The 23,388-nt window shown below is 47.6% G+C and overlaps 1 protein-coding gene across 1 annotated transcript; it reads left to right on the forward strand.

Annotated features, from left to right (window-relative positions):
• Nucleotides 1–1,022: 1,022 nt before the first annotated feature.
• On the forward strand, nucleotides 1,023–5,483 carry LOC310770855 (H-2 class II histocompatibility antigen, E-S beta chain-like). Its single transcript, XM_083663558.1, has 7 exons — nucleotides 1,023–1,090; nucleotides 1,215–1,487; nucleotides 2,346–2,559; nucleotides 3,166–3,233; nucleotides 4,654–4,767; nucleotides 5,224–5,250; nucleotides 5,338–5,483. The coding sequence occupies exons 1-6, from the start codon at nucleotides 1,036–1,038 to the stop codon at nucleotides 5,247–5,249; spliced, it is 750 nt and encodes a 249-aa protein (XP_083519684.1). The 5' UTR covers nucleotides 1,023–1,035; the 3' UTR covers nucleotide 5,250; nucleotides 5,338–5,483.
• The last annotated feature ends 17,905 nt before the right edge of the window (nucleotides 5,484–23,388 follow it).

Genomic DNA, 23,388 nt, shown 5'->3' on the forward strand with positions numbered 1-23,388 from the left:
CGTATTTTTCAGTCCCAAATTATTGGTTGCTGTCAGTGTCAATCATCGAACTGCTTCGACAATTCTGCCAAAGAACTTAAATTGATAAGAACTTAGGGTATTTATTGTTCCACCGATTATCACTGCAGCCATGCTGCAGCCCAATGACAGCAGCGCTGTTATCTTTATGTGTCAGTTCTCACTTTGTCTGATCCAGAGCTGGAAGACCGGAAACAGTTACGGGAGACAGCTGCCATGACAGTTTGCCCGCTTCAATACATTTATTTTTTATTTTAGAGCCATAATATTGTTATAAATATCGACAACTAGCCAACAGATATCAAAGCTGGTGGGCTTTATGGAAAGAGCGTGACTTGAAATGGTTGGCAGTTATATAGAACTGGTCAGTGGCGTTTTAATACTGCCACATAGAGCTAGCAGTGCTCTGCAATGCATTATGAATTTCCCCATGGGGATAAATAAAGGAAATAAATGATAACTAACTAACTTAACTTAACTTAACTTAACTTATTATTGGTAACATTAGATCACGTTAGAGCCCGCCCTAGACCGGATGGGCAACGTTTCTAGCTCGTCAACTTTTACGTTAACTTGGCAAACAACAAAACAAAAGATGGACGTACCGAACAAAGTTTTTGAAGAAGTTATTTTAGAAACATTGCGGATTCACAATCTCACATCTTTTAAGCCAATACAGAAGCTTTGCATCAGACAATTAATCGAGGAAAGAGACGTCAAGCTAACGGCAACAAAGACGTTTTTTGGCGCACTGCCTTCCGGTGTTCATTCTGGTTCCGTGGTTTACGCCCCATGACAAAAAGCGGGGTGAAAGGTGCCCAGACGATGAAGAGTGTGACAGCTGTGATTCATATGGGTCTGGATCGATACCAGGCTACTCTCTGCCACCAGCAGCCGGCTGAACTGTCTGCCTGGCAACAGGTGATGCTGGTCATGTGACCAGTGTGTGGCTCCTACATTGGTTTTTATAGCAAGACTCGGGTTGAGTCTGTCAGTTAGTGAACTCAACAAAGGGACATGGCTTCATCTGTTCTGCTCTTCTCCCTCTTCTTCATCAGTCTGTATGGAGCAGGTAGGATCAATACATCAATATCTGAACTGATCAATAACTAGCTCAGAGATAATACTCTTCAGTTGGAATAGAAATTATATTTATATCTGTGAAACTAAACAGATTGTGTGTCTTTGATCTCCAGATGGATTTGAGAATTATGATGTGACGCATTGTGTGTTCAACTCCACTGAGGTGAAGGACATAGAGTACATTTACTCTATGTATTACAACAAGGATGAGTTTGCCAGGTTCAGCAGCAGTGTGGGGAAATATGTCGGCTACACTGAGTTTGGGCTGAAGCAAGCAGAGGCCTTTAACAAGGATCCTGCAGTAATCAGGACGAGGACGCAGCAGAAGTACAGCTACTGCAAACCCAACGCTGACGCTCTCTACAAAGTTGTTCTGTCTAAGACAGGTGAGCTGCTCCTCTCTACAATAAACACATCAAATTAACCTCAGTCATAATAATAAACACCCCATCAACTACTTTCATTCTACATCTTTGTCAATTAACATTATTTAATTTGAAGAAAACATTTCCACACTTACAAACATTTCTGTCAGATTTAAATGTTTTTACTGTTTCATTTTGATTTTTTTTCACATGTAGATGCAATCTATATGAAATCGTTCTATGCGTGTATCTGCTGTCAACCTTCGATTAAACATCTGTATTGGTTTATAGCTTATCTATTGATCAATCATCATAAAATGTAAAATTGTGTCTACAATTCACCACATTGAAATATTTTTGACAGTATGCATCTATGGAAATATTCACTTGAAAGAAAAATGTAAATATGATTACAGGAAAATTAAATGTCTATAGCCTATATCAAATGTCTTTCAAATTTAAATTCAATTTGTCATTAAAGACAAATTCCCTATGTAATTTTGCATAGTGTGGCAATAAAAGTGATTCTGATTCTGGTTCGGATAAACTCTGAACCAGACTGAGCTCAGTGACGCCATCTGGGGGCAAAACACTGATGCTGCAACTAGGAGTATTATTACTGTTAGTACTGTTTCTGTGTAATACTACTGCAGTTACTACTATTACTACCACCACCACCAACAACAACAACAACAACAACAACAACAACAACAACAACAACAACAATAATAATAATAATAATAATAATAATAATAATGATGATGATGATGATGATGATGATGATGATGATGATGATGATGATGATGATGATGATGATGATGATGATGATGGTGATGATGATGATGGTGATGATGATAACACTAACACTGTGTCCTGCAGTGAAACCCTCTGTCAGGCTGAGGTCAGTGATGCACAATGGTGGGAAACACACGGCCATGCTGATGTGCAGCGCCTACGACTTCTACCCAAAACAAATCGATGTGACTTGGCTGAGAGATGACGAGGAAGTCACCTCTGATGTCTCTTCCACTGAAGAGATGGTCGACGGCAATTGGTACTCCCAGTTCCACTCCTACCTGGAGTACACACCCAGGTGAGTGCAGATCCACCTTTGTGAGTCCAGATCCACCTGGAGTACACACCCAGGTGAGTCCAGATGCACCTGTAGGCTATACACCCAGGTGAGTCCAGATGCACCTGTAGGCTATACACCCAGGTGAGTCCAGATGCACCTGTAGGCTATACACCCAGGTGAGTCCAGATCCACCTGTAGGCTATACACCCAGGTGAGTCCAGATGCACCTGTAGGCTATACACCCAGGTGAGTCCAGATGCACCTGTAGGCTATACACCCAGGTGAGTCTAGATTCATCTGGAGTACACACTCAGGTGTTTCAGGAAATTCTACTGAGTACCAGTGGAAATGCAATGTCCGAAGAGAGTTTCTGAATTAAATTGTGTTTTGATACATTTCTAGCGAGAAATGTGCAATTTATTTTAATCATCTGTGATGTTTAGTTTGTTAGTTATTAAGGGCAGTTTATAATACAGAGATCAGCAGAATTACGACCAGGATCCACCAGCCAGCGTGTACATGGCACAGAGGAGAGGAGACAGTGCCACTGCTGACTGACGTGTGTGTGTGTGTGTGTGTGTGTGTGTGTGTGTGTGTGTGTGTGTGTGTGTGTGTGTTGAACAGGTCTGGAGAGAAGATCTCCTGCATCGTGGAGCACCCCAGCCTGTTCGAGCCTGTGATCAAGGACTGGGGTAACTACCTGTCTGCCTGTCTGTCTGTCTGTCTGCCTGTCTGCCTGTCTGCCTGTCTGTCTGTCTGTCTGTCTGTCTGTCTGTCTGCCTGTCTGTCTGTCTGTCTGTCTGCCTGTCTGTCTGCCTGTCTGTCTGTCTGTCTGTCTGTCTGTCTGTCTGTGTGTCTGTCTGTCTGTCTGTCTGCCTGTCTGTCTGCCTGTCTGTCTGTCTGTCTGTCTGTCTGTCTGTGTGTCTGTCTGCCTGTCTGTCTGTCTGCCTGCTTGTCTGCCTGTCTGTCTGTCTGTCTGTCTGTCTGTCTGCCTGCTTGTCTGCCTGTCTGTCTGTCTGTCTGTCTGTCTGCATCCTATCTGCCTGTCTGCCTGTGTGTCTTGTCATCTTGGTTCTTCATACTGTACACCAGGGATAGGGATTGTAGATACTTGGGGTGTCAGCCGGAGTTTAGTCTGACAATTTTGTGCACACAGGATAGGTTAAGTTAAGTTAGTACATTGAAGTACCTGGGTGGCGAGCAGGTGGTGATATTTGAGAATTTATCTGGAGCTCAGTCGAACTTTATAGTTTTCATTGTGAATTAGAAAATGGCCAGGGGGCCACTTGGCACCGTATCACGGGCTGCATCTGGCCCCCGGGCCACAAGTTGAGTATCACTGCTGTACACTCACTAAGAGTTGTCACAGGAGGCTACCATTTTGTGTTGTTTCCCTCATCAACACCAGCCACACCGGGTCTACCACCTGTCGCCACTAGGGGGTCTAAGGGCATCAAAGTTAACGTCACTACAAAGAATTTGAAAGTTAAATACCTCTGTATTTGTAAACTGTGACACTTTAATCAGAGACTCATGTAGTGCATGCAGGTCAGATTCTGGCATATCACCCTTCTTTAGCCTCCCATTGGATTGTACTGTGTGACATTATACTGTGTCACTATAACACTTATAATTAATAATCCTATTATTCATCCTAATCTGTCATATCAGTGATCAGATATTACTGATCAGTATTTGTTTATTTGTTTACTAAAACAGATCCACATTAGCTGACGCCTACTCGACCGCTAGTCTTCCTGCAGGTCCAAGAAAATATATACATTACATAACAGACAATGTAATAGAATACACAATACTTGAGCTATAAATTATGTTATTATTAAGACATTTAGGAGTATGTTGTTAGTAGGTCCATTCATCATTAGTAGCCTTGGACATGTAATCTCTGAATCTGTGCTTTTATTTTACAAAATAAAAAATAACAGTAGCTATTCCAGAGTGTGAAGTGTGAAGTCATCACAGTAATAAAAGTGAATCATGTTACTGAGCCGTGTCCACACAGTCACCAGCTAAAACACGCCTCCTTGGACAAGCCAGTCAGATTGAGTTACACTGGATTGTCTGAAATCAACCATCTCAATGTCTCCACAGATCCCTCCATGCCTGAGTCTGAGAGAAACAAGATGGCCATCGGAGCCTCAGGACTGGCTCTGGGTCTCATCTTACCTCTGGCTGGATTCATCTTCTACAGGAGGAAGGCCCAAGGTCAGTCCACTAGACCAGTGGTTCTCAAATGGGGGTCCGGGGAGCCCCAGGGGTCCTTGAAGGGGTTCCAGGGGGTCCCCAGCCAAAAGGGGGGTAATTTCTTTGCGCTATAATTCCCTTCATAAGTAACACAATGACTATTTTGTTCATGGGTTTTTATACACTTTCTGTAATAAAACATTTAAATGCATCAATCTTATTATCATATGGGGCACCGTGGGACAAAATCCTATCAAATGGGGGTCCGTGGTCTAATTTTTGTCAGTTTAGGGGTCCTTCACGTGAAAGATTTTGAGAACTGTAACTGCACTAGACCACTTCAGGCTACTTCAGACTTCAGACACTTCAGACCACTTGAGACCACATCAGACCAGTTCAGACTCTTCAGACTTTGCAGAACAATAACATAATAATGACTAAATAACAACAGCCTCTTCTTCTCTTGTTTTAAATCAGGTCGGGTTCTGGTTCCCACTAACTGAGGTAGGAATCATTGATAGTAGGAGTCCTGTTGTGTCTCCTGGAATAAAAAGTCAGCGGGGAACTCAACCTGCTTTCTTTTGTTTTCAGTGCTGCCACCTGCTGGAGAGGAGAAGCCGCTGTTTCTGCTTCAAGCCTTCTGTGATACACTGCACATGTGCTGTGACACATGATCTACAGCACATACATGTTTGGTGATATACATATAGGCTACTGTCGTCTATGTACTGTGCTAATGTGATATACATGATGTATGGCACATACTTAACCCAAACCATAACCCTAACCTTAACCAACTTGTTTTAGTTGCCTAATCAGAACCAAATGCAGCGACATTTTCAAATTGGTGGAGGAACTTAAAGACCCTGCCAAGCAAAATGCACCAAAACCTTTCAACTATGTAATTTAGAGTCTTATGTGACGAATTATAAGCCTCAAAAAGTAGGCGTCGAACACATTTGGAAAAAAGTCCTGACAGAACGTCAGTATATGTGAGGAGTTGGCAGTGAAAATGTGTGTGACATAATGTGATGTACGGCACATAGTGTATGTACTGAGACATGTAGCATGACATACAGCACACATATGTAGCATGACATACAGCACACATATGTAGCATGACATACAGCACATGTATGTCACATGACGTGTATCTGAGTGTCACTCGAGTCGAATGTATTTGTGACTTGAGGCTTCGCCTTCCTGTGTGACATGCTTCTTTCTCAGCGACTAACTTCCTCAAACTGAGTCAGATGAAAGACTTTTGTCCTTTAACTTCATCTGTGAAATCACATCAACTGCTTCAAGATGTTATCTGCTTTAAGGTTTTCTGAGTGTTAGATTCTCATATATCTACTGGAGTGAGATGTCTTTTCCTACAATAAATCTTTGGGAAGCACTCTATCACTTTGTTATTTTAGCTGAGACTCTCCTTATGTTTGTTTGTGTTGTGTCAGCATCACATGAAAGATCCTTGGGAAAAGTCTCCCATGTCATCATTACATATTTAGTAGTTCTATATTTATCATAGTATCTGTATAATTGATTATGAAGCTCTGTCCATATTTGCAGTCCATCACTGATTATAAAGTAAACCCATAGCACTTATGATTACTGTAATATTCCATAACTTTATATTCACTTCTGTTGACATGAAAACCTCGAAAACACCTTTTAAATGAGGATTGATCCTGAAACATGCTGGTTTCTCAGTGTTTTCACCAACACTAAATTAGCAGGTTTAGAGTTTACATGCAGCACCTGAACCTCCTTGTATGTGAAAACATACCTTGGTGAATAAAGAATTCTGATGCTTCTGATCTGACCTACAAATATCCTTCTCAGTGGGTCACCTGACAACTCATGTGATGAACCATATAAGAGGTTTTCAAAGTGGGAGATCACATAGAATAGCCTAAATGTGTGTGATTTGGTTAAAGATAGTTCAGAGATACAGTAGTTTTGGGTTTTACCATTTTCCCCAATTTGCCAGAGTCAGAAACAAATAAATGCCTTCAGACCGACCTTTATTTAAATAGTCTGAAGCTATCTTGTCTCAATTGTATGGATCAAATAATTGCTGCGGCCAAATACCAATCTGATCCCATAGGCATCCAGGAATTTAGCAAAACTACAGACATCAACAAGTAAACTGGTGTGTGTGTGTGTGTGGGGGGGCTTTGTCCCCAATTTTTGTCTGTGGGGAGGCCCACACCCTCAGACTTTGAAAAGTCCTGATAAAGTGAGGTCTCCCGACCATAGTTCAAGCTGAAGGCCACACATGCATAATCCGATCATCCCCTGACGACAGTCAAGTCCTAGCATAACGTGGTCAGTCAAAGTCCTAGTATGACGTCTGCTATGACGTCAAATATGACGTCAGTTAATCCTCATATATATAGCAAGGGTTCTACGTCACCTCTCTCTCTCCGGCCGATCATAGCAGCAGCAGCTTCACGGCAGTCCATCTCCCTCGAAGCCGTCCTCCGAAGCGTTGTTTTGCATACCCTGTTCCGGGTCGGCACGGAGCGCATTGGCCTTCCGAGACGGCCGGGCTGCAGGCTGCCAACGCGGGGCGCTCCACTGCGAGGGGCCGCCGACGCTGTCTCTCACGTCGTCAATCTTTCCTTGCTATCTCCATTCACGGAGCAAATCGGCTCAAGCAAAGCGGCCATTTCCCTCCAGTCAGGAGTCCGCCCCAAGTCAACAACAGACTTTCAGACTGACAATCAGTGACTAACATTTTCGTTCAGCAAGCAGCATGTCCAGGCGTCCAAGCATTCAGGCTTCCGCACCGCGATCATCGCGTCCCCAGGCTCTACCAAGGACAGGGTCGACGACCACAGCACACCGAGCATACCCCGGAGGACCAGCCACCCGCGGACGCGAAAGGACCCATGAGGAAAGTATCATTACTTCAGTATTTAAACGGGCAATCTACCAGTCCAGTAAAATTCAGACGTATTCCGTACAGAGGTCGAAATTATCGTACACATACGATAATTATCGTACGTCTGGCAACGCTGGCGGAAATCGCTTTCTGGCAAATGGCCAGCGGGAGTCACAACTTAATAATAATAATAATAATAATAATAATAATAATAATAATAATAATAATAATAATAACCACGCAAGGGGCCATTCTAACACCCCTGGCCCGTGGAGCTTGTCTGAGCATCAGCTAGAATGACTGCACAACTTTCAGACCGAACCCAGACGGCCCAGGGAAATGCTGACGTCTTTTCCGTGTCAAGCTACCCGGTCTTAATACACCACTTCCTGTGCTCAACGAATTTCAAAGTAAAATGCCTCTGGCATTTCTTCAGAAGCAGAATCAGAATTACTTACGTTACAGTAGCTCGCTCACAGAACACACAGCTTAAAATAAACAGTAGTAAATGCAATGCAAATGCAGTAGTAAGCAATAAGCAGAAAAACACAACATAGCATAGAATAACTAGTAAATGCACTAGAAGCAAAAATAAGTGGAATGTAAGTAGCAAAAATACAAAATACGTCAGGCAAGAATACATTCCGTGTCAATTATCATTATTGCACCCTGGACCATATTAAGTCGGCTTGCCCTATACGTTACACGTGGCTCAGCCAGGCACAGTTAACCTATCGACTGGCTCAGTCTCAGGGAGACTGAGCGTCTCCGAGGTGCTCTTTTAAGAGAGGCATTAAATAGACTAATGGCCACAGGCAGGAATGATTCCCCGGGCCTCTCCGTACTGCATCTAGGCGGAATCAGTCTCTCACTGAACGTACTCCTGTGTTCGACTAGCACGCCGTGGAGTGGGTGCGAGTCATCGTTCATGGTGGAACGTAGCCTGGACAACGTTCTCTTCTCTGACACCGCAGTCAGAGAGCCCAGATCCAGCCCCAGGCCTTATGGATCAGTTGCTGAGTCGTTGGCATCCGCTGCCTTCAGCCTGCTGCCCCAGCACACAATAGCATACAGGAAGGCACTAGCCACTACCGACTCATAGAACATCCTCAGCATGGTCCGGCAGACGTTGAAGGACCTCAGCCGTCTCAGAAAGTAGAGACGGCTTTGCCCCTTCTTAACCATAAACAATACCAAAGCTAAAATAATTGATACAGTGTCACGCTAGTCAGGTAACAAGAGGCTGCGAACCCCATCGCTATATGTGGCCAACCATAACATATCACTGCGAGTTGCAACTAGCAGTCCATGGTGCACTTGCAAGGCGGTGAAACCATCGCTTTCTCTCACTTGTTTATTAACCAGTTTCTTTATATCTCATGCATTAAGCACTACATTTCAGCTGTTGCCGCCAGAGTGAGCCGTTCGCCCCATGGACCTTTCGGTCTGCCCAGAGTGCCCGAGAGGCTGCGGCACCCCAGCTTCAGCGCTTCTCCAAGCCGCTCGTCACCACATGACAAGATCCTGGTTCGTCCTGCACCTCAAGCAGACGCTCCAGAAGTGCAACCTCCCGACGAAGAACTTCTCCAGCCACTCCTTCAGGATCGGAGCGGCCACCTCAGCCGCCGTGCAAGGAGTGTCCTCCGCCTCCCTCCAGCAAACGGGCCGCCGGTCTTCATCAGCATTCTCCAGCCACATCCGCCCGGAGCGGGTGGCCATACCGGCGGCCCAAAGGACCCTCCTCCCTTCATCGGCAAGCATGGCAACGAACAGTGTCCCGGACGTCCGTGCCAAATAATGTCTCGTTGGTGGTGGCCCCCCGAAAAGCACGGCGCCCAGTAAGGCGCAGTAAATCTCCCGGTTATTTTTGGGGGGGTTTATCTCTAGCATGAATTGATGAAGCAGTACCCAATCAAATATTCCTAACACCACACTTTCACTGAGTAAATCCGGGCCTCGCCCGGTAATCGAAGTTGTATCTTAATAGAGGGGAATACAGAGGTGGCAATCAGACGAAAGAACACGGATAGCCTATGGGAATGCAGGGGCAAAAAATGCAGTCCAGCTGAGAGATCTAGACGGAAGCGAGGGTGTAGTGGAGGGAATTACTAGGCGCTGGTTGAAGGTTGTATAGCACTAGATTCACGCCGGTGTGTCGGCCAGAACACCACTTAAGGCCACCAGGTATGATAAATTGAGGCTGAGAGAGTTAAAGAGTTGACTGTCTTTATATATGGAGTTGTTGTCAGTCATACAGCAGGTAATAGTTGTGGTTTTCTGTACAACAAAGAAAGAATAACAAAAATACAATGAGTAATGAGAAACTTAAACATAAACATAAGTTATATCCCTATCATTATACACATTACTCTTTAAACCATCACAGAGGCAGATAAATAAACACAGTAATAAATGACAAAGTCATTATAAACATTTATCATTAACTTCCGGTTGCCGAGCTTTACTCTGAAAATCTACTTCCGGTTTGCGGCTAACTACCGTAACTTAACGTTCGATAAACTAAACGATATGCAGCGCACAACAACCACTTCGGTAGGTTAACTCCAACTTAAACTGCTATGAAACAGCACAATAACATGCAACACACGTAATAGCATGCCTAAAACTAAACAACATATTTAACTGACGTGCTGCGTCAGGTAGGGTGAGCAGACAGCCATCAAACAGTGCGCCGCGCGTCCTAACTTACACCGAGTAGCAGCCACATGACGAGCCTCACAAACACATATTACTTCTACATATGGACAACATATAGCAGCATACACACAACGGAATACAGGACGGGCAAAGCAACAGGTAAGTACTCACTCTTTCATAGACGCACAACACGATGACTGCAGACTGCACAACTGAGCGACTGATGCGTTCAACTCCCCACGCTCGACTGACGGCTTTCCCGTTTGATGCAATAATATCCAATTAAAACCATCACGTGAGCTGGCTCACCCTATCAAAATATTAACCAAGAATACAAGCCCACCCGGTAACATGATTCAACTTTCGGGCCTTTTCTACAGCCGCCCCCAAAGGTATCTAATACCTTTGCTCATCAATAAAAGGCAACAAAGTTCTAAGGTTGAGATGAGGTTGCAGGAGTAGAAGTGTCCCCATCCTCTCCGGAAGGAAGTGCTGGAAGGACCACCAGCCTGGCAACCGGCCGAGTGTAGACTCTCTCCTTTACTTTCACGTCAGCAGATCTGACATGTCCATCAGGGCTGGGATGGGTCTTGACCACCCTCCCAATGGGCCAGAGTGCTCGGGGAAGATGTGGATCGACGATCATCACCACACATTCGTCGACAATGTCAGCTGGTGTAGCCTGCCATTTCTGACGAGCTTGGAGACTTGGCAAGTAGAGCCGGATGAAACGGGCCCAGAAGTGGTCGGCTAAAACTTGGGAGTGCTGCAATCGGCGGCGGGTGAGGAGCTCACTCTCAGGGTAGACTACTTGAGGCAGTGAACCATCAGGCCGCCCCATCAGAAGAACATTGGGAGTCACGGGATCTGGGTCACTGGGATCTGAAGATACGTAACCCAATGGCTTACTGTTAAGAATCCCTTCCACCTCTGTAAGCACGGTGTAGAGCACTTCTGCGGAGACCGATTGCGCACCCACGACGGTGTAGAGCGCACTCTTAACTGAGCGTATCTCCCTTTCCCACACCCCTCCGAAGTGGGGAGCAGCCGGGGGGTTGAAACGGAAGATGATCCTCTGTGGGGCGAGGAGCTGTTCTAGTTCCGGAGAGATTTCCATGAAGGCCTCTCGGAGTTCTCTCTCACCTCCTCTGAAATTTGTCCCCTGATCGGAGTACAGCTCTGCAGGCGTTCCTCGACGGGCGATGAACCGACGAAGGGCCATGAGGAAGGCATCCGTGTCAATGGCGGTGAGGAGGTCTAAGTGCACCGCCCTGGTTGTAAGGCACTTAAAAATGATTCCCCATCTCTTCTCCACCCGCCGGCCCATCTTGACTTCGAATGGCCCGAAGCAGTCCATCCCCGTGGAATAGAAAGCAGGCTTGAACAGGCGCAGACGGGCCACTGGGAGGTCTGCCATCTTCGGTACGCTGGGTCTAGCTCTCCATCGCCGACAGTCAGCGCAGCTGGACTGGTGGCGCCGAACAGCTTCACGCCCTCGCAGGATCCAGAAGGAGCGTCGAAGCTCAGCAAATACCCGCTCTGGGCCTGGGTGGTGGAGACGATTGTCAAAATCTTGGATCAGAAGCCTAGTCACTTGATGACCTGGATCTAAGATGACTGGATGTTGGGCGGTTGGCTCAAGGTGCTCTGCATGACGAAGTCGGCCTCCAACACATAGAAGCTCACCCTTCGCATCCAGCTCTGGCGACAGAGTGAGAAGTCGACTGCTTCTAAGGACTGGCTTACCAGCTCTCAGTAGGCTGTACTCCTGCTGGAAACTGTCCCTCTGAGCCCTCTGGAGGATCAACCGCTCAGCTTGGCGGTAGTCTTCAGCCGTAAGATGAGCATTAGCATCGGCCGCCCCATGCAACTCCCGCGCGGTCGCCTCCAGCAGCTCCTTCCAAGAGTTATACTGGCTCAGGTCTGCAGTTGACTGGCTTGAGGCTGTGGTGGCAACCCCACAGAACGTAGACTTGCGTAGCTCTGCAGCATCTTCTCCTTGGTCCACAGCAGGGTCCTCTGGCCATGAGTCTGGACTTAGCAGGAGGAAGGAGGGTCCCTGACTCCATCTATTGTGCTCAACGAGCTCCTTCAGCGTCTTTCCCCGTGTCACGTCATCAGCGGGGTTCCTTGCTGAATCAACATACCTCCAGGCATGCCTGTCGGTCAGCTCCTGTATCTCAGCCACGCGGGCACCGACGAAGACCTTAAATCGGCAGGATTCAGACTTCAGCCACGTCAGCACCGTGGTGGAATCAGACCACAGGATCGTCTTCTCAATGGGGATGGTCAGCTCCCTCCCCAGCACCTGTGAGAGTTGTGCCCCTGTGAGCGCGGCACAGAGCTCTAGTCGTGGCATAGAATGGAATCGCTTGGGAGCAACCCTGGAGCGACCCATGAGGAACGACAGATACACTCCACCATGCCTGTCAGTGGTCCGGAGGTATGCCACCGATCCGTAAACTTCTTCGGAGGCATCACAGAAGATATGTACCTCTCTATGAAGTCCGACAACATCCACGTCCTTTGACAAGTATGGTCGAGGCAGGGTGACTTGAGGCAAGATCTTCAGTTCTTCCTCCCATGCTTCCCACTGCTGCAGAAGCTCTTGCGGTAGCAGTGGGTCATCCCAGCCCCTGTGCTTGTCCCAAAGGTGCCTGACAAGTATCTTTGCCCTGGAAGTGTAGGGTAAGATGAACCCCAAGGGGTCATACTGACTCGCCAGCACTTTGTATATGTTGCGCATCGTAGGAACACCATACTCCACATGGCGATGCTTGTAGCCTAGGACGTCCGTGTGGAAGAGCCAGCTTAGTCCTAGAGTGGACTCTGGGGCATCCGTCCTGTTCTGAGCTAGCCACAACTCAACGCTAGCTGAGCGGCTCTCTTCTGGGAGGTGACTTATAACATCTGCTTCATTGCTGGCCCATTGTCGCAGATCAAAGCCGCCTGATGCTAGGAGGGCTCGTAACTTGTCGATCAGTTGCCTGGCCTCAGTGATGGTGTTGACACTCTGTAGGCAATTATCCACATAAAAGCACCTCTCGACAGAGGTCCTCACCTCTTCGTCTGGTTGGCTGTTATCAATGACATGGCGCTGTAAGGCAAACGTAGCACAGCAGGGGCTACACGTCGTTCCAAACGGTAGTACCTGCCACTCGTACACCGCCGGAAGCTCTCCTTGACTGGCATCCCGCCAAACGAACCTGAGCAAGGCCCGATCTTCTGGAAGGAGGCGAACTTGGTGGAACATGCCTCTGATGTCCCCACTGACTGCCACTGCCTGCTCTCTGAAGCGTAGCAATACTCCCAGAAGTGATGCTCCTAAGGTTGGCCCAGGCAGGAGGTAGTCGTTCAGGTTCTGCCCCCGGTACTGGTAGGAGCAGTTGAATACCACCCTGTTCTTGCCGTTATGGCTCACCATGTGGTGAGGGATGTACCATGCCTCCCGGCCTTCCTTGACTGGTACTTCAGTGTCACACCTGATGACCGAGCCTGCTTTGATCAGTTTCTCCATCTCCACTCGGTAGGCTTCGGCCTTTGTAGGGTCTCTGGCCAGTCGCCTTTCTACACTCCGTAGAGTGGGCATGACCGCTTCTTTGGTGGCCTGGAGGAGCGGCATGTCCCTCCGGCGGAGCAGTGGGGTGGCATATCGTAGAATGCCGTCGACCTCTACTCTGGTGGTTTTGGTCTCGAGGATACCGATAGCCTCTTGGTCTTGCTTTGAACGAGTGACCAGCTTCTCACTCCGGAATGGAACAGTATCGACCTGCCAAAGTCTCTCGACGTGTCCCATCAGTTCGCTCACCTGGGGTACTACTGTCGTAAATAGACACTGCTGTGGTCGGGTTAGGTGGCCGACTAGACTAGCTGGGCCCTGTAGAGTCCAGCCCAGCCGTGTGTGGATGGCAGCTGGCCCTCCTGGAGGTCCCAACCTGACCGGTTCAATGGGGGTGATGAGATGAGGGTGATCACTCCCAATGAGAAGCATGGGCTGAACATCGGTTAGAGTCCGTATGGGGAGGCCAATAAGGTGCTCGTAACTCTTCCGGAGTTGCTCCATGGGGTACGCATGGGTCGCTAATCCGATGCGTGCAGTGGTGAAAGCTCCCATAATCTTGAACTTTGTCTTTGGCCGGAAAGGAGATGAAATGGAGAACGACACTGCTGCACCAGGGAGGGTCTGCACATCCTGTCGAATTGTGCGTAGCGGTAGGTCCTCGGGAGTCCCTTGCACACCTAACTCCTTGGCTGCATCTGGCAACAGCATGGTTCTTTCGGAGCCGTCGTCCAGTATGGCGTAGGTGTTGAGTGTTCGGTTACCATGGTGAATCCGGACCTTAACAACTTTCAGAAGGACTCGGCTGCCTTCAGTGGGTCTATCTAGATACAGAACCTCTGTCGTGGTCCTGGGGCCATAGCTCTCCGCTGATGATCTTGCTGCTGAGTCCTTAGGTGGTCTCACATTTACCTCATGTAGCACCTGGAGGTGCTTCCCTTGGCACAGGCTACATGGCTTCTTCAAGTTGCACTGAGCCGCTTGGTGTGGTCGTGCACAGCGCCAACACCTCTTGTTGGACTTTATCCATTCTGTCAGCTGATCCCTGGTCAGCTTGGTCACTGCGGTGCATTGACTGAGCCAGTGTTCCTCATTGCAGAACGGACAGTATGGTTTGCTCTTGTTCCCTTTGACGGTGCTACCTGGCACTAGAACCTCTGGTTTCTTAGCTGCATCATTCACACCATGAAGGACAGTGGTAACTCGCTTACCCTGACGTCCCTCAGGTTTGGACACCGGCTTCTCCCTAGCCCCTCTCACGGCCACCTGTCCTTCGGAGTCTTGGCACCAGGACTCATATTTCAGCCACTCTGCAAAATCTGTTAAGGTGTGGGCTCGGGTGCCCTGATGGAACATGCAGCGGCGGAACTCTGCTCTCTGCTCAGGTGGCAGCTTACTCAGCAGACGAGCAACATGTGAGCCGCACTGTAGTTCCACTTCTCCTTCAGGGCCTAATGTTCTTAGCATTCCCACCAGTGACTGTAGCTGGAGCGCAAACCTCTCGAATGCGACGAAGTCTCCACGCCTTATGTCTGGTGAGTCCATCACAGACGCAATGCGCGTCAGTGCTATCTGATGTGGTTGGCCAAACTTGTCATTCAAGGCGTTCATCGTGTCTGAGAAGGGCATTTGCGAGTTGAGGTAAGCGTCGGCTATTAATTTGGCCTCTTCTAGATGCAGGTGATCGACCAACACTTGGTATTTAAACATCTCGGTGGTATCAGGTGGCAGGAGGTTCTCCAGTGAGATCTTCAGCCGTGCAAACTCACTTGGGTCCCGACTTGAGAAGTTGGGAATAGTTGGGTGTGGCCCCTGGTAGCTTGACACAGAGGTGATGGGATACTGGCCATGAGACCGTCCAGACGGCAGTGGCTGTGGCTGTGGCAAAGACGTGCCGGGATACTGCTGTGGCGGTACTGGGAGGTAGCCCGGCGCACTCCTGCGACCAGCATACACTGTTGGATACTTAAGTTCAACGGGAGGACAACTGTGTGGTCTCAGCGGAGGCTGAACCGGCTTGAACTCAGCGGGCTGATAAGGAGCAGCGTCTGCCCATGACCTTGTAGTCTGAGGGGCGTAGCGGACCGAGTATGGAACCTGTGTCTGGCCCACAGACTGCTTAGGAGTGGGGGGTGGCACTGCATATGGCAACTGTAGCTTTGGAGGGTCACTAAGCAGCAACTCTTCCTCTGGTGGGGCAGACCATGGTGGTGGTGCAGGCCAATCCTCCTCTTCCTCATCATCAATTTCGCTTTCAGCTGGTGGCGGTGACGGACTCACCGTGACCTCGGGTCTGGGAGTCTGAATGACGGATGGACCGCGTAGGTTATGGACAGCATCCACCAACTCTCTCATTTCTGCTCGCATTGATCTCAGCTCAGCTAGATCAGATGACATGTGACGCTGGGTCTGCTGCAGGAGATGCCTCTCCTGGCGAATGTCATCCAACTCAACTCTACTATCCTCCTGTGAATATCTGGGGTGCATCGCTGCAGCTAAGGGAGTAGAGTAATCTTGTAACTGTCTCTCTGGTAACAGCGGGGGGGCTAGCTGATTCTCCTGGAAGTGCCGTGGGCTCAAGTCCGTCTCGTGAAGAATAGCATCCCGTCTCTGCTGGTGACTTCGTGGGGGAGAGTCATAATGGGAGGTGAGGGGGGTCATCCTGGCCTTGCCCTCCTGGTGCTTTCTCTCTACTTCCTCTCTGTAGCTCTGAGTATAGCCCAAATATGGCACATCAAAATCTGCCAAATGTGCAGGGGGACGAATCCGTCGTCTAGGGCGTGCACCACCAGCCTCATACTCTGGCACTCGATCCATCTCTGACGTAAATCCAGTGGCTCTCTGGCTCGAGGGACCATAAATGTAGTGGAGGGAATTACTAGGCGCTGGTTGAAGGTTGTATAGCACTAGATTCACGCCGGTGTGTCGGCCAGAACACCACTTAAGGCCACCAGGTATGATAAATTGAGGCTGAGAGAGTTAAAGAGTTGACTGTCTTTATATATGGAGTTGTTGTCAGTCATACAGCAGGTAATAGTTGTGGTTTTCTGTACAACAAAGAAAGAATAACAAAAATACAATGAGTAATGAGAAACTTAAACATAAACATAAGTTATATCCCTATCATTATACACATTACTCTTTAAACCATCACAGAGGCAGATAAATAAACACAGTAATAAATGACAAAGTCATTATAAACATTTATCATTAACTTCCGGTTGCCGAGCTTTACTCTGAAAATCTACTTCCGGTTTGCGGCTAACTACCGTAACTTAACGTTCGATAAACTAAACGATATGCAGCGCACAACAACCACTTCGGTAGGTTAACTCCAACTTAAACTGCTATGAAACAGCACAATAACATGCAACACACGTAATAGCATGCCTAAAACTAAACAACATATTTAACTGACGTGCTGCGTCAGGTAGGGTGAGCAGACAGCCATCAAACAGTGCGCCGCGCGTCCTAACTTACACCGAGTAGCAGCCACATGACGAGCCTCACAAACACATATTACTTCTACATATGGACAACATATAGCAGCATACACACAACGGAATACAGGACGGGCAAAGCAACAGGTAAGTACTCACTCTTTCATAGACGCACAACACGATGACTGCAGACTGCACAACTGAGCGACTGATGCGTTCAACTCCCCATGCTCGACTGACGGCTTTCCCGTTTGATGCAATAATATCCAATTAAAACCATCACGTGAGCTGGCTCACCCTATCAAAATATTAACCAAGAATACAAGCCCACCCGGTAACATGATTCAACTTTCGGGCCTTTTCTACAGAGGGGGTGCGATGGCTGCGGAGCCATCAAGGTGCTGGGAGGATCTGCATCACACGAGTGTTGTCCGGCTCTGCCTCTTAGTAGCAAACCAGAGCGGTGATCTGGCTAGCCCTTACCTACCCACGGAATCGAAGAAGGCACTGGGCGGGAGGGGGCTGACCGCCTCATTGTCTCTAACCGCTGCGGGGGTAGGCACGTCGGTGCCCTCGCCCAACTCATGTGTCCCTCTTTGGAGGGCGCTGGGAGGGCAGGGATTCTCAACGGTGCAGCTTCCCTCATCCACCTCGCTGCAAGCACTAACACAACAAGAGGAGATAGACAAAGAGTAGGGGGAAAGAGAGAGAGCCAGAGAAAGTCAGGGTCAGTCAGAAGGCCAAGTCAGGGGGCCAAAAAGGGGGGGGAAAGAGAGAGAGCCAGAGAAAGTCAGGGTCAGTCAGAAGGCCAAGTCAGGGGGCCAAGAAGGCCAAGTTAAAATGGTGAGGCGCCAAGGCGGCCAAGTAGGCCAAGCTGGGAAGCGCCAAGTCAGGTAAGGCGCCATGGCGGCCAGGAAGGCCAAGCCGGGAAGCACCTTAAGTCAGGTAAGGCGCCATGGCGGCCAGGAAGGCCAAGCCGGGAAGCGCCTTAAGTCAGGTAAGGCGCCATGGCGGCCAGGAAGGCCAAGCCGGGAAGCACCTTAAGTCAGGTAAGGCGCCATGGCGGCCAGGAAGGCCAAGCCGGGAAGCGCCTTAAGTCAGGTAAGGCGCCATGGCGGCCAGAAAGAGCCAAGCCGGGAATTTTTGGTGGAGGGATAGAGAAAGAGAGAGCCGGAGAAAGTCAGGGTAGTCGCGCCAAGGCAGCCAAGTAGGCCAAGCCGGGAAGCGCCAAGCTAAACATCAATGTACCAAGATCGAAGGCCCGACCGAGTTGGGAGCGCCAGCCGCAAATAACGTAAGTCGCTAAAAAAGGTCGAAGGCCGGAAAAGTACAATCGCGAAGCGCCAAGGCGGCCAGGTAGGCCAAGCTGGGAAGCGCTATCGCGAGGTGCCCGACCGAGTTAGGAGCGCCAGCCGCAAATAGCCGTAAGTCGCAAAAAAGGTCGAAGGCAGGATAAGCACCTACCAAGTAAACATTAACGTATCAAGATCGAAGGCCCGACCGAGTTGGGAGCGCCAGCCGCAAATAGCTGTAAGTCGCTAAAAGGTCGAAGGCCAGAAAAGTACAATCAACTACTGGCGCCTGCAGATCTCAATTAACTTCCGGTAATCAGATCTTCCTTTTGGGGGATCTCCTAGCCTATGCAGGTGCCCTCCTCTTGCCTCAAGAGCAGCGCCACTGGCCAATGGAGTCAAGCGCCAAAGTATTTGCCATGCATGCCGATTGCTAAATAAAGTTTGTCTAATCCTACCAACTGGCCTCTCATGATTGAAGTGAGGTCTCCCGACCATAGTTCAAGCTGAAGGCCACACATGCATAATCCGATCATCCCCTGACGACAGTCAAGTCCTAGCATAACGTGGTCAGTCAAAGTCCTAGTATGACGTCTGCTATGACGTCAAATATGACGTCAGTTAATCCTCATATATATAGCAAGGGTTCTACGTCACCTCTCTCTCTCCGGCCGATCATAGCAGCAGCAGCTTCACGGCAGTCCATCTCCCTCGAAGCCGTCCTCCGAAGCGTTGTTTTGCCCCACCCACCTCCCCAGTCCGCCACCAACGAGTCTTGACTCCTGATCCCCCCGGGGGGGGGGGATCTCCTAGCCTATGCAGGTGCCCTCCTCTTGCCTCAAGAGCAGCGCCACTGGCCAATGGAGTCAAGCCTATGCAGGTGCCCTCCTCTTGCCTCAAGAGCAGCGCCACTGGCCAATGGAGTCAAGCGCCAAAGTATTTGCCATGCATGCCGATTGCTAAATAAAGTTTGTCTAATCCTACCAACTGGCCTCTCATGATTGAACCACAGTCAGGAGGAAACGGCTGATAATAATAAAAACAAAAAAGCATGGTAAAGTACAAGGAATACATTAATATATGAACACACTTTCTTCATATAAGCACACACATGTTTATACAAACACACTTTCTTCATATAAACACACACATGTTTATACAAACACACTTTCTTCATATAAGCACACACATGTTTATACAAACACACTTTCTTCATATAAGCACACACATGTTTATACAAACACACTTTCTTCATATAAGCACACACATGTTTATACAAACACACTTTCTTCATATAAACACACACATGTTTATACAAACACACTTTCTTCATATAAGCACACACATGTTTATACAAACACACTTTCTTCATATAAACACACACATGTTTATACAAACACACTTTCTTCATATAAACACACACATGTTTATACAAACACACTTTCTTCATATAAACACACACATGTTTATACAAACACACTTTCTTCATATAAACACACACATGTTTATACTGTAGAATTATTTAATTTGACTTAATTTGATATGCACATTAATAAGCTTAATCTGTCCATCAAACCATTAGGGCACCACCCCGATTCATGTATTTATAAACACACCCTGCCTTGGGTCACAGGTTTTGCACGATCAATGCATTTGCTGAAGGAAAAATATGAATTCTTTTCTCTGATGAAAAGCTTCTGGGTATCTGACTTCAAAGTAAAAGCAACAACAGCTGAATCATTATCTTCAAAACATATGGCGTTTATTTCAAATAGACCAGTTGAAACATTACATTTTCAGCCAACTTCTCATAGCTGAAAAACACACTAATTCATTCTACAAATAACACATATGGTTTCATTGATTTATCACACTGAGCATAGGTCGATTATACACACACAGGTTATAGGCATATATATATTCATTAATATTGTAAGACTCGCCCGATGATTAATTCTAATAGAAGGGGGAATAAGAAGAATTAGCCTAGTTGGAAAGAAGCTAATTTTCTGATAATTAACCCTGACCTTCTCATCCGTTCTAAAGCTCATGGACTGCACACAGACTCATTTCACCGCACTGAATCATACAGTATCAGAAATCAGTCTACCACCTGAGACGGTCTCGGCTGTAACAGGACATGGTTGGATCATATCCGTCACACACCGTCGCTCAGATTAGCAAATCTGTCTTTCTTACTTTGTTTGAAGAATGGATGGCTCCATTAGGCACTTCGGTGAGAGGCTGGTGTTCTCCCAGCTGGTACAGTCGGCGTCTGATGCGTGCAGGCCGAAAATGGTCCGAGAGCCTTCTATTTGGATGCTTATCGCAGCGGTCACCTCTTTTCCTCTCGAGAAAAGGAGGAAAAGTCTATACTCGTTTTAAACTTGTTAAGAAAATAATAAAAAGCTATAAAATAAGCGATACTCTATAAATGCGAGACGTCTCTTGCGATTTTACAGGAATCACCTTTTCAAGCTACAAATAAACAAAACAATACTAAGCGGTCGGCTTTGTCACTGCTTTGTCCCGCGGCCGCAGGGATCAAAAGTTAAGACAAGGCCTTGGAATGGTTTGGCAAAAAGGGGTAATGTTGGATCCTCCTTTCTTTTCCGTTTTCAGTTGAAGAGCATCTGTATCATTCTCGGGTGTGGTTTAAATACCCCAAAAGTGATATGTAGATTAGCTGGGACGTCCCTATAGGACATAACTCAGATCACTTTTAAACACTTTATATACCAAATAAGTCTAAGTCTCCAAATTTTCCCATTCAAAATAGAGTCAATCATTGAAGTTATGCATGAATCATATTTCTGTTTATAGGACATTAAAAACAGTTATTCCCTAAAGGAGTTTATCAGTTTTAACAATCCTCCTGCATAGTCTGTGGTATGAAAACACATATTATTCAAACTCAGTCAAAGTATAACTATGCCTTTCATATATATAAGATAGGCCTTGGGATACACTTAATATCACGAATAAGGAGAGAGAAAACACTTTCACTCAGGGACATTTGACAAAGCAGCAGTGTATTATATTCCCCACTAGGGGGCACTATGGTACCACCTACAAAAGTGTGAGACTTGCACCAAAACACAACTCTGCCTATGAACGTCCGAAATAAACAGAAACCACGTGTAGTTTATCAGAATGACATTTCCTATAACATGAACCTTCATTTTATAATTGAACATAGTTCCTTCACATACATTTAACATACTCTGCTTTCCTGGACTTCTTGGAGTGAAACCAGATGGAAATTCCTGTCTGGGTTCAACGCATATTCAAATGTTCAAATCACTCTAGGGGTGACAGGATGTTTGATTTAACACCCCGAAACGGCCTTACTCCTGGCTTGCTGGCGATGCTCCCTTTGAAGCCCGGAGCCTGGCCAAAAGGCCCCAAGAGATAAGAAGTCATTCTTGTTTTAAAATGTGTGAGTAATGACGCTGTTTTGAAACAAGTCTGTTGTTCTTTGTCTTTAAACCATCTCCAGATGGTCTCAGGAAAAATCACATGGGAGTGAGGATGGTGATCTCACTGTGGTATGATATAAAAATAACCCAGATTTCTTACATATCCCCCCCCTTGGAGGAAGAAGAGCGCTTCTTGTACGCTTCTCCTATCTCCAAGGTCGGCCCCCCGTAGGCCTTCTTCTTGGATCAACAAAGACCCACCACCAGCCGGTGGTAGTCAGTTATTCCAATGACTCAGCATTGACTCCTCGCCGTCCGGTGAGGATCGATCATCCCAGGGATTCAGCAGAAACCCCCCACCATCCGGTGAGAGTTGGTCGGAACCTGGGTACAGCAGAGACTCCTCGCCAGCCGGTGATGAGTCGAGCATCCCCTTGGTAGCAGACCATCTGGTTGAGGCCCTGGGGTTGCAATGGTGGTTGGTTGAAGTCATCCAGGCCCCAGTCTATGGTCTTGGACCCAACCTCGGTCCAGGATCTTCCTGTGGGGAAAAGAGCCTGGTGCAGTCCCTAACTAGGCCTATGGTCTAGAAAGAAACTGTGTGGAGTTTTCTAAATGGAAAAAGGGTTCTGTACCCTAGGGGGAGGTATAGGGACCTCAAAGAGTGTATCGTCGCTCATGTCGAGCACAGCGGGGAGTGAGTTACGACGGAGCTCGTCGGCTGCTGGGTTTAGTGGGCGTTCTACGTGCAGGAGTTCAGGCACATCTCTGTTTCTCCTGCGGAAAATAGCGGGGATGTCTCTACGGGCGTTACATCTGTCTATCTGATATTGCATGGCCATGAATTTTCGCCGAGTGATACACATTCCAATGCAGATCACGACAACTGCCACGCAAACGATAACGATGGCAATGGCGTCCGGGGTTCCCCAGGAGTTATCTGTGAAGTTGGGGCGGGACTTGTCGCGTCGGTTAATGTCGACCAAGACACTCTCAAGTGGGGTCAAGTCTACCGTTTGAGCACCCTCATATTGAAGGAGTGAAAGGGTCTTGGCGTCGAGAGAGAGTGTGTGCTTACTGAAGAACTCAGAGATCTCAATCTCACCCTCATATTGCTCAGGGTCTAGGTGATACAAAGCGAGTTCGTCTATGTGTAATATTGCGTTTGGGGGAACATCGACCCAAAAGGTCTGGTTGGGCAGTCGAACTCGCGTCTCTGTTTCATGTTTATCATAGGTCAGGGTGGCTTGTGTGGCGGGGGTATTTACAAGCCAACGGTTCGTTACAACCTCTGCCTGGGTGCTTGTGATCTCATACCTTGGGGTAATTGTGGCTGGACAGCGTGACTCATCAGTCATCGGTTTAAGACCACAAACCCCATAAG

This window comes from Poromitra crassiceps, assembly GCF_964638095.1.
Source record: "Poromitra crassiceps genome assembly, contig: HAP1_SCAFFOLD_248, whole genome shotgun sequence".
In the NCBI taxonomy this organism is placed as follows: Eukaryota; Metazoa; Chordata; class Actinopteri; order Beryciformes; family Melamphaidae; genus Poromitra; species Poromitra crassiceps.